At 35.8% G+C, this 17,008-nt stretch overlaps 1 protein-coding gene across 1 annotated transcript in view; it reads right to left on the reverse strand.

Annotated features, from left to right (window-relative positions):
- Positions 1–17,008, reverse strand: part of LOC150110236 (cilia- and flagella-associated protein 45-like) — a 168,219-nt gene that overhangs the window by 41,598 nt on the left and 109,613 nt on the right. The window contains exon 7 of the mRNA XM_090392294.1: positions 9,906–10,074. Within this exon, the coding sequence (XP_090248420.1) occupies positions 9,906–10,074 (169 nt within the window). The remainder of the gene's footprint in view (positions 1–9,905; positions 10,075–17,008) is intronic.

Consider the following 17,008-nt stretch of genomic DNA (forward strand, 5'->3'; position numbering starts at 1 on the left):
TGCTAAGAGGTTGCCCTCACTCTAACACAGAGCATGAAGACAGATTTTTAGTTATAACAGCAAATCATAATCGGCACACCATGGCAGGTCAGCTTGCAAGTTATTCAAGCACATATCTTGTCAAGTCCAATAAAAATTAGACAGGACACAATTGGCTAATGTACTCTTTACAGATGAGAGTCGTTTTAGTCTTTCCTCAAATTCAAGATGACAGTGGATCTGGTGTGAAAGTGGTATCTTACCATTGCAAGAATGTTCTTGAAAGGGATAGACACAGTGGTGTTGGGGTCATGGTGTGGGGAGGCATTATGCTTAATGGATGCACTGAACTACAAGTTGAAAGTTTATTTGTCACTTGGTTAGACTATAATAAATTTAGTTTAATCCTTTATCCAAGTGTGAGCAAACAAAGTTTGCACCTGAAAGTATCTTCAGGAATGGGGTAAGGTGGTACAACACCAGGCAACTTGTTGCAAAGGTGGAGCAAGATAACATCACTCCCATCTCAGTATCTCCCATAATGCAAAACACATCTCCTTGCGGATATGTATAATGTTATGCATTAAGGGAAGGACCACTACCCAGACTAGTTTCGACCTTTATTGAGGTCTCTTCAGTGGGAGCCAGGCCCAAGTGGAGATACCAGGCAGAAGCATTAGCAAGGTCATCTCTACCTATAGGAGTTGCCAAATTTAATAAAAAGGTGTGCCACCTTTTTATTAAATTACTCTGGATTTAGAGAAAGATGTTGAAAGTTTATTTTTCACTTGGTTAGACTGGTGAACAGTATTGCAACGAAGTTCTTCAGCCTCATGTTTGATTATTCAGTGGTGCTATAGGTGAAGAATCCATTTTTATGGATGACAATGCCACACCTCATAATACATGAGCAGTGGAGAAACTCCTAGAGACCAAGGATATTAATCAAATCAAGTAGCCAACATGTTCCCTAGATCTCAATACCATAAAACACATTTGGGATGCAAAAGGGAGATGCACTGCTGCTTGAAATTCCCCTCCAGAACACAAACAAGGCCTTATCCTTGTTCTGAAGGAAGAGTGGGCTAGTTTGCCTCAAGAACTCCTGAATCACTTAGTGCTAAGGATGGTACGACATTTTCAGAGCTGCATCGCAGTTCAGGGTGAACATATTCTATACTGACATTAATTCCTTAACTATGTCTTTAGAAAATTTATAACACAGTTTTTGTATAATATAATTTATCAGTATGCTGGCAATAAATTTCTGTCCACATTTGGCTGTAGTCATGAAAATTCTTTCATATACAGGTCCTTCAGATTTGGACATCAGTGTATTTCTATATTGATGATTATATATGAATGACTTATATATAATATAGTATAATTATATATATATATTTATTTATTTATTTACAGAGTAATTGACTTGGTTTAGTGAAATGTTTATAATTATAAACATATATATATATATATATATATATATATACATATATGTAGAAAGTTTTTTTACCTTGGGTATAATATATGTTAAAGATACCAAATTTTTTAAATATAAACCTGGTTTTTTTACTCCATTTCCCAAGTAAGCAAACCGACAAGTCAGTCAAGTTTGTGTCTGCAAGTGTTGCAAGTCTAGCTGACCCTGCACGTAGTGCAAGTCCAAGGCAACTCGTGGTAAAGGTAAAGCTGTGATCATTATTCTTAATATTTATCCTTAACTATTCTTATTTTTACCCAAAGCACATCTCCTGGAGGAGATGTATGATGCTATGTATTAAAGGCAAAGGGGTCACTACCCAGACCGGTTTCAACCTTTATTGAGGTCTCATCAGTGGGAGCCAGGCTAAGAAATACTAAGTTTTAAGTAATACAGAGATTATAAATATTTTACCAACACAAGTTACCATAAGGTGCTTTGACCTTATTAAATAAAAATCTCAGGATGAGAAATAGATGTAGAAAGTTTTTTACCTTTGGTATAATATATGTTAAAGATACCAAGTTATTTTAAATATAAACCTGGTTTTTTTACTCCATTGCCTTGGACTTGCACTACATGCAGGGTCAGCTAGACTTGCAACACTTGCAGGTGCAAACTTGACTGACTTGTCTGTTTGCTTACTTGGGAAATGGAGTAAAAAAAAACCAGGTTTATATTTAAAATAACTTGGTATCTTTAACATATATTATACCCAAGGTAAAAAACTTTCTACATCTATCTCTCATCCTGAGATTTTTATTTAATAAGGTCAAAGCACCTTATGGTAACTTGTGTTGGTAAAATATTTATAAGCTCTGTATTACTTAAAATTTAGTATTTCTTAGCCTGGCTCCCACTGATGAGACCTCAATAAAGGTCGAAACCGGTCTGGGTAGTGGCCCCTTGCCTTTAATACATAGCATCATACATCTCCTCCAGGAGATGTGCTTTGCATTAAAGGTAAATATTAAGAATAGTGATCAGAGCTTATGAGTTGTCTTGGACTTGCACTATGTGCAGGGTCAGCTAGACTTGCAACACTTACAGGTGCAAACTTGAGTGACTTGTCTGCTTGCTTACTTGGGAAATGGAGTAAAAAAAAACAGGTTTATATTTAAAATAAATTGGTATCTTTAACATATATATATACACAATTTTATCACCTGGTGTGAGACCACCGCCCCCACATTAGGCATTCAATAACTTTTTCAAGCTCCATGTTTGGTCTCTAGAGCAGGAATCCCAGACTAAATAAAAATTAAAAATACCAAAAAAATGTATAAAATTGATAAGAATAGAAATAAAAAAAATCCTTAGCCCATCCACAGTACAAAATGTGCTGTAAGTTTGCAAACAACTTCTAGAGGATGGGAGCAACATTAAAAAAAAAAAATCTCTCTCTCTCTATATATATAATATAAATTAAATACATATAATATATATATATATTCACACAGTTAGCCCGGTGGATATGTGCTTTGCAACCATTACCCTGCAAAAGAAGTGTCCTAGGTTCGATTCTCATTGCTGATGTGAGGAGCTTAGGATCTTTCTCAGACATAGCTACGTTAGCCAGTCTTGGGCATGGACCGCATGGTTTTTCTCCCCAGTTTATCTGGGGGTTTTTAATCCTGCAAGCATTCAAACCGCCTTGAGAACTCAACTCTTCTACAGACATAGGATACACTGGGAGGCATAGGACTAACCACCTTATCCTTGTGTACAGTTGCAGTTAAATGAATAGAAAACCCTTGACACTGCAAGGTAAAAGAGGGGAAAAAGGAAGAGAAGAAGAAGAAGATATATATATATATATATATATATACAGGGCTCCAGAAATACAACTTAAATCTACTAGCTACAGAAAAATTTCACTCAGCTATTGGTCTGCTTTATATGAATATTGTTCCATGTGATGTTTTCATTATGATAACACAATAAAGCGATACATTATTTAAATCTAACTACACATTAAATGTAATTATACAGAACTATCCTTGCCTTTCAATGAGCTTATGAAAGTATGCCACTTACTCCTTTCTTTTAGTGTAATCAGCATTCATTTTAGAAATTATGGACTTTACAAATAACTATTTTATAGTTATAAATAAATAACTATTTTATAAATAACTATTTTAATTATACTGCACCTGTAATCTACCATATATAGGGGAAACAGGACATGCAGAATTCCTATCAGGCAAAAGGAACATAAATCACACATTAAATATAATAACTATGGTGAAGCTGGCCTTTCGGATCATATGGAAGGCACATATTCTATCCATGGAACCTTTCTCCCTAAGAGTTATATAAACACAACTGTAAATAATCCAGAATCATAAATCTAATATAACAATTGTCATGTTAAATAAGGACATCACTGTGACTGTAAGAAAACTATCTATATGAAAGAATGTTTCTCTTAAATAGAATTTAGCTTTGATGTAGTTTCTAAATAATTAATTTTTTAATTTTATCTGTATGTTTTTTTTAATATATATATATTATATTTTCACTAGAGGTGATGAGAGTAGAATAACCGTTGATCAAATCATTGTCTCTTTAGCACACTGTGTGAAATGTAATTCAGCTTGTCCTTGTATATTTGTATATACTCCAGATGATGACCTTAATATGAAGGCAAAACATCAGGAAATTAAAATAGTTATTTATAACACAGTTGTAAAGTCCATAATTTCTAAAAAAAAAAAAAAAGTATGCCACTTACACTTACTGTGCATTTACACAGAGGCTTCGTATGTCCTGCAGGGTGTCCTTTCTTGAATAAAGTCAGGCAGAGGGGGGGGGGGGCATTTCAATGTATTATCAATAAATTATTCAGGGTGGAGGGATTCGTTGATAACCTCAACTTGCCAAGCTCAACTGCCTAAACATCTCCTGCTCCCCACCCTCTTTGCTCCTTGGCTTGTAGCAACATCTACAGATACTGTCATCAGCAAAGTTATGAATAAGATTGGATACTCTGAGAGATCATTGATGTATAGTACAAAGAGGGTGGATGAAAGCACAGAACCATAGGGAACACTAGCTTTATTATTATTAAGAGAGAGATCTCCTGGGAGTTAGGAACTCATCGAGGGAGCCCATACTATTTGCACCAGTTGTCATATCTGTTCTTAAATTCATTCATGCTACATGCACACAAGCAATATCCAATGGCAATCCATTCAAATCATGCACTACTCTATGAGATAAAAATCTAGCTCCATCCCCATTCTTGACAGCATCCATTCTCAACTTTCATGGATGCCCTCGCATCCTTTGCCCACTCTCCATAAAATGAAAAATTTCATCTACTGAAATTCAGTATAACCCTTTCAGAAGTTTGTAAGTCTCAATCATATCACCCCTCATTTTCCTGTTTGCTAGTGTCTGCAGCCTACAAATTCTCAATCTGTCTTCATAATCTGAATTCCACAATCCTGATATATCATTTTTGACACTTTCCACTGTATCAAAATCACCACAGAAACCAGGAGACCAGAGCTGCAAGCAACAGTCGAAGCAAGGTCTTATCAAGGTCTTGTAAAGCAGCAAAATAACTTCCTTATCTTTACATGTCAAGGTTCATTTCAGCATTGCCATTATTCTCTGAATTGTATTTACAATTTTTGATATGTATACCCTTATAGTTCAACTTCCTATCTATTAGCACTCCAAGATCCCTTAGCCTCATCAGGTTCTTCAAGCATAATCCACCAATATAATATGACATTGAATATCTAATCGCACCAAAGTGCATAACTTTACATTTATTAACATTGAACTGGTAGCCATATTCACATGCCCACAATTCCAGAGAATTCAAATCATTCTGCAAGTACTGCATATCAACTGCACTCCTGATTATCCTACTCATCTTTGCATCATCATCATCATCAGCAGCAGCAAATAGCTGAATGTTGCATGTCAAATCCTTCCCAATGTCATTAATGTATAGATTTATACATTAATGACGATATTAATGTTGAAATGCAAAGTCTGTCATCCATTTCGGATCGCTGAATTCCGCAATCGGCTTCCCCTTGGTTTGCATGAAAAGCACGGACAAAGATAGCCAGTTGTGCTGTATCCTTCACATTTGTGCTCTCGTCTAAAGCAAGTGAATGTGACGTAAATTCGGACGACAATTTTTTTAAAGTTTCTTCAATGTCATTGGCAAGTTCTTCGACATGTCGTGTTATACAGGGTGTCCCAAAATTCACGCAAGAAATAATTTTGATAGAAAACACAGGTTTTTAATTAAAAATTGTGATTTCTTATTGATTCATAAAGTATACAGTATAGGGTTATGCATGGAATGGCATATCGGGTAAATGGTCTTCACGGCTTTGCTGGCACATACGCACTCTTTTTTCGAAATTTCCATGACCGTTTTGCATAAATGTGGCAATTTCGTTGACACAGCGCTCCATTTCATCCTTCAAGGCATGGGTCGTCGTGGGCTTATTGGTATAAACCTTAGACTTCAAAAAACCCCCCCCAAAAAAGTCCAACGGCGTTAAGTCACATGATCTGAGCGGCCAATTCTGATCACCAAAACGGAAAATTACATGACCAGGAAATGACTCATGCAGTAACTGAATTGTTTCTCGGGCTGTATGGCATGCAGCACCGTCTTGTTGAAACCACATGTCGTCCACATCCATATCTTGCAATTTAGGCACAAAAAACTGGATTATCATGTCGCGATAGCGAGCACCATTAACTGTTATTGCCTTACCAGCCGCATTTTCGAAGAAGAATGGACCGATGATGCCTCCAGCCCAAAATCCGCACCAAACAGTGACACGTTGTGGATGCATCTGTTTCTCAACAATCACTCGTGGATTTTCTGAACCCCAAATGCGACAATTTTGTCGATTAACGAAGCCATCAAGATGAAAATAAGCCTCATCGCTGAAGATGATTTTGTTCGAAAAATAAGCATCCACTTGTTGTTGTTCCATAATCCATTCAATGAGCTCTCTTCGCTGTGTGTGGTCAGTAGGCTTCAGTTCTTGAGTCAATTGAACTTTGTAAGCATAAAGATGCAAATCTTTCGTGAGAATACGCTGTAGAGAGCTTCTCGAAATGCCCAATTCAAGACCACGGTGCCGAATTGATGGACTCTCAGCAACACTCTCACGAACTGCTTCGATGTTTTCTGTTGAACAACTTGTTGAAGGACAGCCAGAGTGTATAAGATCACTAACTGATCCAGTTTCCTTGAATTTTTTAATTAATCTTTTCACAGTTGATGAAGTTAAATTCCTATTCCGACCATATTTTGTACGAAAATTGCGAATTCTAGCTGCCAAACCTTCATTATTTTTAAAATATTGCTCAACAATGAAAATGTGTTGTTCTTTCGTGTAGCACTCTATTTTTAATAACCCTGAACTGTCAGCTGTCACGTTGTCTTTTTTTTGTTGTTGGCAACACTTTACCACACAAATGGCGCTAAATTTAAATCTTGCGTGAATTTTGGGACACCCTGTAGTTTATAATCCAATTCCATATTTTCTGATCTAGGCAACAGTCTTCCACTGGTGTATCCACTCCCCTTGTCTAACTCAGTGGTAACATTATTACAGAATTTGAGCAAGTTGCTAAAATGTGACCTTCCCTTAGTAAACCCATGCTGTTCATTGCAAAGTAGAGATTCCCTGTCAACCCATTTCTGAATGCAAGTCCTAACCAACTTTTCCAAAATTTTCACCACCACACTTGAGATACTGATTGGTCAATAGTTGGATACACTGGTCTTTGTAGCACCTTGTGCAAATGAGATTACTATACAGGAATACCTTGTATAGCGCGGCTAATTGGTTCCAAGAAGAGTATGTGCTATGCAAAACCACATTGTCCAAGGTCTATTTATAAAGGTTTTCAATTTAATTTGTCTATTACAAAAATTTAGGATAATAAAAATCTTTAAAAATGAAAAACAAATGTTATTTTTATTAACTGAATAACAAATAAAATCCTTTTAATCTGATATAAAAGTTGTAGAAAACAAAACAAATATTGCTTCAATTTTAGCGTACAGTAATTTACTTTTTACTAAAGGTTTCATCATCCAGATCATTTGAATGAGAATCAATACATTCGTTCACATTGTTACAATTGAAACTTGTAAAACCAAGATCTGATCTTTGCCCATCTGCACAATTTCTGTTGAGATTTCTGTGTTACAAAAGCAACAAGGCCCTTTGAACAATATGGCAAGATATTATGCCATACAGCTCTCATGTTGCTTTGAGTCACATCTTGCCAAGATTCATAAATATTTTGAATGGCATCTTTTATGTTAAATTTCTTCCAAAATTCACTCAAAATCCAAGATTCTTCTTCTGCTGCAGCTTTAATAGCTTGAGCAAAAGTTCATCTTAAATAGTAAGCCTTGAAAGTGGAGATAAAGCCTTGATCCATCGGCTGCAGAATTGATGTGGTGTTTGGAGGGAAAAAATGAATCTTGACATTTTCATCTAAGTCAGTCAATAGAGTTGGATGGCCTGGCGCATTGTCTAATAAAAGAAAATTTTTAAAAGGAATTCTTTTTACAATAGCTTCGAAAATTGAACGAGTCAACCATGCTTTTTTATTCGAACGCCAATGAACAGGTAAATTGTTCTTTGCAAAGCCCTTAAGAGCTCTTGGGTTTTCTGCTTTATACACTAGCAGTGGCTTCAATTTTAAATCACCCGATGCATTACCCCCTAGTAAAAGTGTCAATCGGTCTTTTGACACTTTATACCCAGCTTGTGTTTTTTCCCTTCTCTGCTAGAAATGTGCGCGACGGCATTCTTTTCCAGAACAAGCCAGTCTCGTCAGCGTTAAAAATTTGATCATCTGTGTAGCCTTCCTTCTCAATAAGCTCCTTTAATTCATTGGGAAATAATTCTGCAGTTTTAGTGTCAGCACTTGTGCTTTCACCTTGGATTCTTACGTTATGGAGTCCCATATGCTTTTTGAAACTGCAGAACCACCTGCGACTTGCAATAAAAGTTTCACTGGTTGTACCTCCTTCATTTTCACTTTCATTTTCTTTTATTTTGTCATATAGACTTGTTGCTTTTGCCTGGATTATCATTTGATTCAAAGGAATCTTTTTCTGATTACAATCTTCAATCCAGATCATTAGAAGGTGTTCCATATTTTCCATTGTAGAAGATTGATTTCTTGTGATCACTTTTGACATATAAGAAGCAGTGCTCATTCCATTTTGTTTAATCTTTTCTTTGCTCTGAATAATTGTTTGTACAGATGACTCATTCATTGAATTCTCACATGCTATTTTAGCAAACGAAGCACTATTCTCGTGACATTTTATAATTTCAAGTTTCTTCTCTAATGTCAACCACTTGCGTTTTTTTGTTACTCCAACAGTGTCTTGTTTGTTTCGTCTCTTTTCGCTCATACTTAAATAATAAAAAAATATTAAATACTAATATTAATGTAAATAATAAAATGCTGCAGGGAAAGAACGTGTCTACATGAGAGCCAATCGAATAACTACTGCATAAACATGGCTCTCGACACTCACTTGCGGCACCCGGGAGTTGCCAGTCAGTGTTGACAATGTTAGCGTATGTAAAAATAAAAACCGCATTAGACCAAAACCCATGTTGTACAAAACTGTGCAGAATCTTCAGTGTTCTGAGACTCAACTTATATAGCTAGGTCAAGGGAATAGCCAGTTCATGTATGATATTTGTATTCATGTTACATTAGTTGTTTTTGTAATCCCCGTAGGTGTCCTAGTGACTAGGACGAAATATAGGAAGTATTAAATTCTGTTTTAATCCTTTCTGAGTGTTGTAAAAAATCCGTTAAGCCTCCAACATGATGTCCTCCTACACAGCTTACACATCAAATCATTTCCCATCATAGCCCTTCCTCATAATTCATTTCTATCATATCTGTTACCATTTTCACTAACCATTATCATCCTTTTGTAATCATTCTTCCTCTGGCTATGCATCACAAGAACTCCCCTGAGATTTTTTCTGGCCTCATTAGCTAAATGTTTCTCATACTGAAACTATTAAATAAAAGCAACTTTAGTTTATTTAGTAATTGAGAAATGATATATTTTTGCTTCTTCACTAAACAGGTATTTAATTTTGTCAAGATAGAGTTACTGGACGATTGTATGCCTGGAAACAAAGAATATTTTTAAATGCATGTGATCTTCGCTTAAATTTTGTATTAAATATTATTTTAATAATTATTAAAACAATATTTATTATAATTAATAGTTCTTATTTAAAAAAAGACATTTTTCCCCCCTCCTATATAAGGATTAAATTCTCAATATACAATACAGATATTTAAAAATCTAATTTTCATAGCACAAATAAATAGGAAGGATATACAGATACAAATTTTTTGATTTAATGCTCTTTGCCTAAACCTTTGTGCCCATAAGTATTACCAGAAGAAGTTTTGCTTTGGTTTTTTTCTCTAGAATATGTTGAAAATCCTCACGCTGCATTTTCTGTATAGTTTTGAGCATCTCTTCTCCTTCTCTCATCTTCCTTTCTTGCTGCAGAAAAACAGTCTCTTCATTATCATGCATTTGCTCACGAATATCGCTACCATACCTATAAAATATTGAAGAATCTTAGTGAACATAATTCTCAAAAATAACAGCTATTTATAGGAGGTATTCTAGCCAGAAATTCTGCAACATATGTCTAAATTATGTGTTATTCCTTTTGCTCAAAAACTTCTTTTTTAATATCCCAGATTTTCAGAAGTGTTATTAATATATGATAAATTAATTCAGTCTTGTTTCTCAATTTTGGATAGTTATCCAAAAGTGTAAGAAAATTTTCTATGATCTCGCTCATAACTAAATTTTTAGAAGTAAAAGTGAAGGCTGGTTGGCCAAGTTCATAGTGTCTCCTCTGTCTCCAACCCAAAGAATGTGAGTTTGAACACCATGCATGAGTATCTGTGAATGTCTTTAAGTGATAATTGATTTCATCACCTAGTGAGAGATTTTTAGCCACTTTAGGGCTCCTTTAAGCATGGAGGCCTAAATTTGTGAAATTATTTTAATGACAATCCTGCATTTTGTGGATGAAATGGTTATAAAAACTCATAACATGCATTGGTTTCAGAAAGACAACAAAAATGATAACTGAAAAAACTCATATAGTTAACTCTCAAAACAGTAAACTGATTGATAAAGAGGAATGGTATGTTATAATGAAGGTTTACTATCAAGGCAGTATGAAGAGTGACTGCTCTTTATTACAAGAATTATTAAGGTCCAAATTTCTGTACTTCAGTTCAAGGTAGAATATTACTGATCAACCACTTTTATTCAACTGTTCAACAGGACACAGCATGAAAAGTTTGAAGCATCATGTCTAGTTAATGAAAACAATAGAAAACTTTGAAAGTGTTGCTAGATTTTGCATGCCATTCGACACAAAGGCATTCAGAAAGATACATAAATTGAACCAAATGGGATTGGATATAAGGCTAGTGATAAAAGAGAATGACTAACTGATGTCTGTCCATCAGTATATAGTCAATGATGGAACTAAGTCAGGAGAAGAAGGGTGACTAGTGGTGTACAGAGGGCTCTGTGCTTGGGCTGCTGCTATTTAATATGTGCACCAATGATATAAGTGCTTATAATGCAAAATTGGAAGACCAATACTCAAAGAAGATGATATAGAGATACTGCAGGATGACTTAAATAGGCTGCCAGTATCCACAAATGATTACATTACCAGTTTAACATGGTAAAGTGTAAGGTAATGCACTATTTGAGATAAAGAAGAGATCACAAGCTGCTTAATACATTGATGGAGGACTATACGAGTTTATATTGCAAAGATGGTCAAAGCAGCTCATCAGTTTATTTGGATGGTGAAGAACACAATAACAAACAGGGCAGTGATAGGGAGGTTATTATTCCTCTTTATAAGGCATTCCACATCTGGAATGCTGTACACAGATTTGTTCACCTGGAGCCTTTGAGGATGATGAGATGATGGAGAGGATCCAGAGACAAGTGACTAAGATTGTTACAGGTCTATAAAATGTCTCTTATGAGGATAGATGAAGTTCTCTGTGGATGAACCAGCTTTTGTAATCCACAGAGAACTTCATCTGAAAAGAGAGGATATGATAGAAACATATAAGTTATTCATGGAGGTCTTATAGGATTGGCAGAACACTTTTCTTCAGTACATGGCAGGAAGTGGGAAAACAAAGAGTCACCCTGGAAATTATGTAAGAGTATTATCAATAAGGATGTGAGGAGGTTTTTTGATTGGAGGGTGGTGAATGGATTGCCAGAGGCTATTCTGAGTACTCTGTCAGCTCAAGGAGACGTATGTTAGGTATTGTATGAATGATGGTTAGTATTGAGCCATCCATGGAAATGGCTAAGAAAATAATAATAATAAAAGTAGCAAAAAAAGCAGCCAAAAAAGTGTAATCTTTAATGGTACCTGTGGCATGGCTATAAACAATAAATTACACGATAACCACAATAATTAACTTTAATGAAATGAAAGTACAGATATTTCATACTTAAAATTACAGTACATCATCGGTGTGTAGAAACAAGCAAATCCAAGGAACAGGTTCTTTGATTTATTTTTCTTCTACACTGTAGTTATCATGGAATTTATTGTTTTAAAAAAAAGTGCAGTCTCCTTTTGCAGCTTAAACAGTGTAGAAGAAAAACACTCATTTTCCAATTCACACAGTCTATTCAAGTCTCTTGCAAAGCTACATCTGGTCTGCTCCTGAAAGTTCTTCCAAACTTGCATTATCATCTGCAAACAACTGCATATCACCATGCAAACTTTCCCCATTATCATTAACATATAAGTTAACCAGCAATGGCCCAAAATAGACCCTCAGGACACACCACTAATGACTTGCCTTATGTGGGATATTGCTTTCCCATACATAACTTGCTATCAGACATATATATCTATCAGACAACTAATCTCTAATTCAGTACACTAATCTACTATCCAACCCTACTTATACTCTTCAATTTAATCACTAGCTTGTAACATAGCAATTTATCAAAGGCTTTTGCAAAATCTAAATATATCACTGTGAATGCATTTTCCTTGTACAATGCATTTGTCACCCTGCATTAGGTAAGTAGATTGCTAAAACATGATCTTCCTTTAACAAACTCATACTGTCTGTCAAAGAGAATGTTGGTGTTATTAATCCAATTCTGAATCTTAGTCCTGACCAACCTCTCTTATACTTTAACTATAACTCCAGACACACATATTGGCCTATAATTCAAAGTCTTAGTCTCATCACCTCCCACTCTTCTTTCCACTCTTTTGTAACTTGGCCAGTCTAAGACCTATGTTAAAAAGATGCATCAATGCTGTTATTAACTGCATGAAACATTCCTTCAAAACACAGTAATATATGATCATCCAGCCTGTTCAGTTCCTCATATATCTACTGTTCACTCACCGTTAGTGCCTCCCTTCCTGTTCCCAAGTTTTGCATCATCTGTATATTCTACTGGCCATATATTGAAAAGCCTCTCTGTGGTTTCTTTAGGCTTAATTAGCTAACTGCTGCTTATACTGCACTTTTGCTACCCTTACAAAGTGAATTACCTATCTTGCTTACTCTTTGTACTCCTTTGAAACTGATTATTGCCATTCATCTAGCACTGTCTTCATTTTGTCTTTTTCTTCTATTGCATGCCTAAGTTCTTCAGTCATTCATTTTAGACCTGGCTTATGTAACCTCCTGACCTTTGAAATACATTCAGATATTGCTTTTGCCAGACAGTTCCTGAACAGGACTCAACAGCACTAATCTCCAATCAACCGATTCCTTATTCCAAGATAAAACTACAAGCCATATCCTAAGTTTGTCATGATCACCAGCCTTACAGATTGTCATATATCCCTTCTCTCAGAAGTCCTCACATGGCTGGCCACCACCCAAGTGAATGACTTCATAGTCATTTTTCCTAATTTAACACCTGTCATATACTGCCTAAGTAGCTATATCTCAAAAATTCCAGAAATTCATTCTCTTTGCCTCTGGATTCTGTTTCTTCACGCTAATTTATATTACCATAATTAAAGTAATTCATAATGATCATTATTTTCTTATTTGAAAGGATAATTTTTTTTTCTCTCTCTCTCTCTATATATATATATATGTATATCCTTCTCACTACTCTCTGCCTCTCTGCATTTACCAGGTCTACAGCGATACTTAACTAAATATTTCATTTTGTTCACTACATGCCATACTGCCTCAAAACCACCACCATTTATATCTTGCAGCTCCATCTGGAACTGGTATAATAAATCCTCTGCTACCATCACCAGCACTTCTATTTTTCTGCTGGGTCTGTCTTCATGTAAAACATCACATTCTTCCATCTCTATTCCTGTCAGATGTCCTCCTTGCAATCGAGTCTTACTTATTCCAACAATTTTTGGGTGGATGAGCTGATCAATGAACAATTTCATTCTCTTTATTTCGGTCTGGCATTTATGTGAACCACAAAGTTAGTAATTTTTGTTGAAAGTTTTTCCACTTGGTTATACTATAAATTAAAGATACCAAGAAATTATATACTTGGTTTTATCCTTTATCCAAGTGTAAGCAAACAAAGTTTGCACCTAAAATATAATCAGGACAGGGCAACTCGTATATAGAAGCTAATGACTTCACATTACTTGCCTTAGTATCCCATAATGCAAAGCACATATCCTTACTGGTATGTATAATGCTATGCATTATGGGAAGGGTCACTACCCAGACTGGTTTTGACCTTTATTGAGGTCTCGTCAGTGGGAGCCAGACCCAGAGGTGATGCTAGGATTAAAGTAATGCAGAAGTGTTTGCTTACACTTGGATAAAGGATTAAATCAAGTATATAATTTCTTGGTATCTTTAATTTTGACCAAACTTAGGAAGTAACTTGGAGCAGTGCCATGGCATAAGAAGCTACATATCATGAATATCATGATATATAGTTAGCGCATGGAAAGCAGTCAGGGAATGTTTGAGTAAGGCAGTATCAGACTCTATACCCAGGATCAAGAGGATAAACTGAGTAGGATTAAGTGGATGAGTAGCAATATAAAGTAGGAACTGCAAAAAAAGAAAGCATTGTGGAAGGAATATAAACAAAAAAGGTGAACAGCATGCTCATGAGCACAATATAAAGCACAAGCAAGAAGGGTAACAAGTATGACAAGGAAGGTTAAATCAGATTTTGAGAGAAAATTAGCTAAGCAGACCAAAGTAAATCCAAAAGAGTTATTTTGCTATATAGCAAGAGAAAGAAGTGAATGTCAGATTATGAAAAGATGACTTTATTACATGCTGAATGTAAGAAAGTGGCAGAAGCAGAAGAAATAGTTCAGTTATAAAGTGATCACTTTACAAGTGTATATCATCAAGGTTGTGACTTTGTTACTGACATGATAGATGTCAGAATTGAGGTAGATGAATTGAAGGTACTCAATATATTGAAAAATATTAATGTGAGTACAGCAGTGGGTCTGGATGGTATGCTGGCTCATGTGCTATGAAAATGTGCAAGTGAACTGGTAGTGCATCTGACAAAGTTGTTTAATTTAAGTCTCAGTTCTGGCAAGGTTCCAAGGGAATGGAAAGAGAGTAAGATAGTTCCATTACATGAAGGTAGCTCCAAGACAGAGGTAATAAATTAAAGACTACTTAGTATCTCTGGAGTAGTGAGTGTTGAAGAAGTTGGTTAAAAGTAAAAGTCAGGAATGGGTGGATAACCACGTAGTATCTCTGGAGTAGTGAGTGTTGAAAAAGTTGGTTAAAAGTAAAAGTCAGGAATGGGCGGATATGAATATGATGCTCTATACAGGGGCAGCATGACTTTGTAAAAGGTAGGTCCTGCCTCAGTACTTTAATCACATTTTATAAAAAGGAAACTGAAATTTGATAAAGGAAATGGCACTACGATACTGCTGGACTCTGCAAAGGCATTTGACAAAATACAGCATGGAAAATTATTACATAAATTGGAGCAAATGGGAATGGATATGAAGTGGGTGGCATGAATAGGGAGATGGCTGATAGACAGACATCGAAGGGTGGTGTATGGTGGAGTGGAATCAAGGCAAATGAGGGTGACTAGTGTCCCCCAGGACTCTGTACTAGGATCACTACTCTTTAATTTGTACATTAATGATATAACCAGCTGTCAGAACTCCTGGCTATTCAAAGCCATTTATTACATGGAAGCTCCTGAAGATCATTAATTCAGCAGCAGCTGAATTGGAATAAGAAGATTTGAGGAGGGATTTCCAGCTGTTTGCTGATGATGCAAAACTGAGGAGAGCAATAGATGATAAAGGTGATATGGATATCTTTCAGGACAATTTAAATAAATTGGCAGTGTGGGCAAAGGACAATGGTTGTTAATTTGTTGGAGTAGTTTCTTTACTTGAAGAGTGGTGAATAAGAGGAATGGATTGCCAGAAGTGGTTATGAACACTTAATAGTGAATAAGTTTTCAGGCAATATATGATAGGTATTGTGTTAATGGATAGTCGGAATCTCCTGTGAGGAGTCTTTTGATTCAGTGGAGTACCGCTATAAATAATAATAATAATAATTCGTATACACACATAACAGCGTCTTACTTGTAGTTCTATAACAAGTCCCATGGACACCACTTCTCCAATATAACTTTTCTGGCCAATCTCTGGCTATTCCTCTCTCACCAGCAATTCTGCACCAGACATAATATTATAATAAATTTAGTTTAATCCTTTATCCCAGTGTGAGCAAACAAAGTTTGCGCCTGAAAATATCTTCAGGACTGAATATAGTGTTGTACTATCTTACCTGGGTAAGTAGTGCAACACCAGGGCAACTCATAGCAAAGGTGGAGCAAGCTACCAATACTCCTATCCCAATATCTCCCATAATGCAAAACACATCTCCTTGTAGATATGTATACTGTTATGCATTAAGGAATTGGCCACTACCCAGACTAGTTTCGACCTTTATTGAGGTCTCTTCAGTGGGAGCCAGGCCCAGAGTTGGAGATACCAGGCAGAAGCAGTAGCAAGGTCATCTTTACCTATAGAAGTTGCCAAAAGGTTTACCACCTTTTTTTAAATTACTCTGGATTTAGAGAAAGATATTGAAAGTTTATTTTTCACTAGGTTAGACTATAATAAATCTAGTTTAATCCTTTATCCCAGTGAGAGCAAACAAAGTTTGCGCCTGAAAATATCTTCAGGACTCTCTGCATATTCCGGGCTATCTCCAGATTTTCTTGTCCACTCGTACATTCACTTCTAAATCCAGAATTCACACTTCTCATGCAGTGTCTCCCTGTCTGTCCTGGCTCGTTCCCTTTATCTGTCTTGTGTTTTTTGCTCTCTCATTCTCTTCATTCACACTACTCACTTCTCTGTTCACAAGCTCTTCTATCTTACTTCTCTGCTTTTCTATATTACCTCTTATATCATGAGATACTCAGTTCACTGAAGTTATTTTTCCTCCTAGCAACTG

Source organism: Typopeltis vanoorti, chromosome 1 (assembly GCF_054136105.1).
Source record: "Typopeltis vanoorti isolate ZY-2024b chromosome 1, IOZ_Tvanoo_1.0, whole genome shotgun sequence".
In the NCBI taxonomy this organism is placed as follows: domain Eukaryota; kingdom Metazoa; phylum Arthropoda; class Arachnida; order Uropygi; family Thelyphonidae; genus Typopeltis; species Typopeltis vanoorti.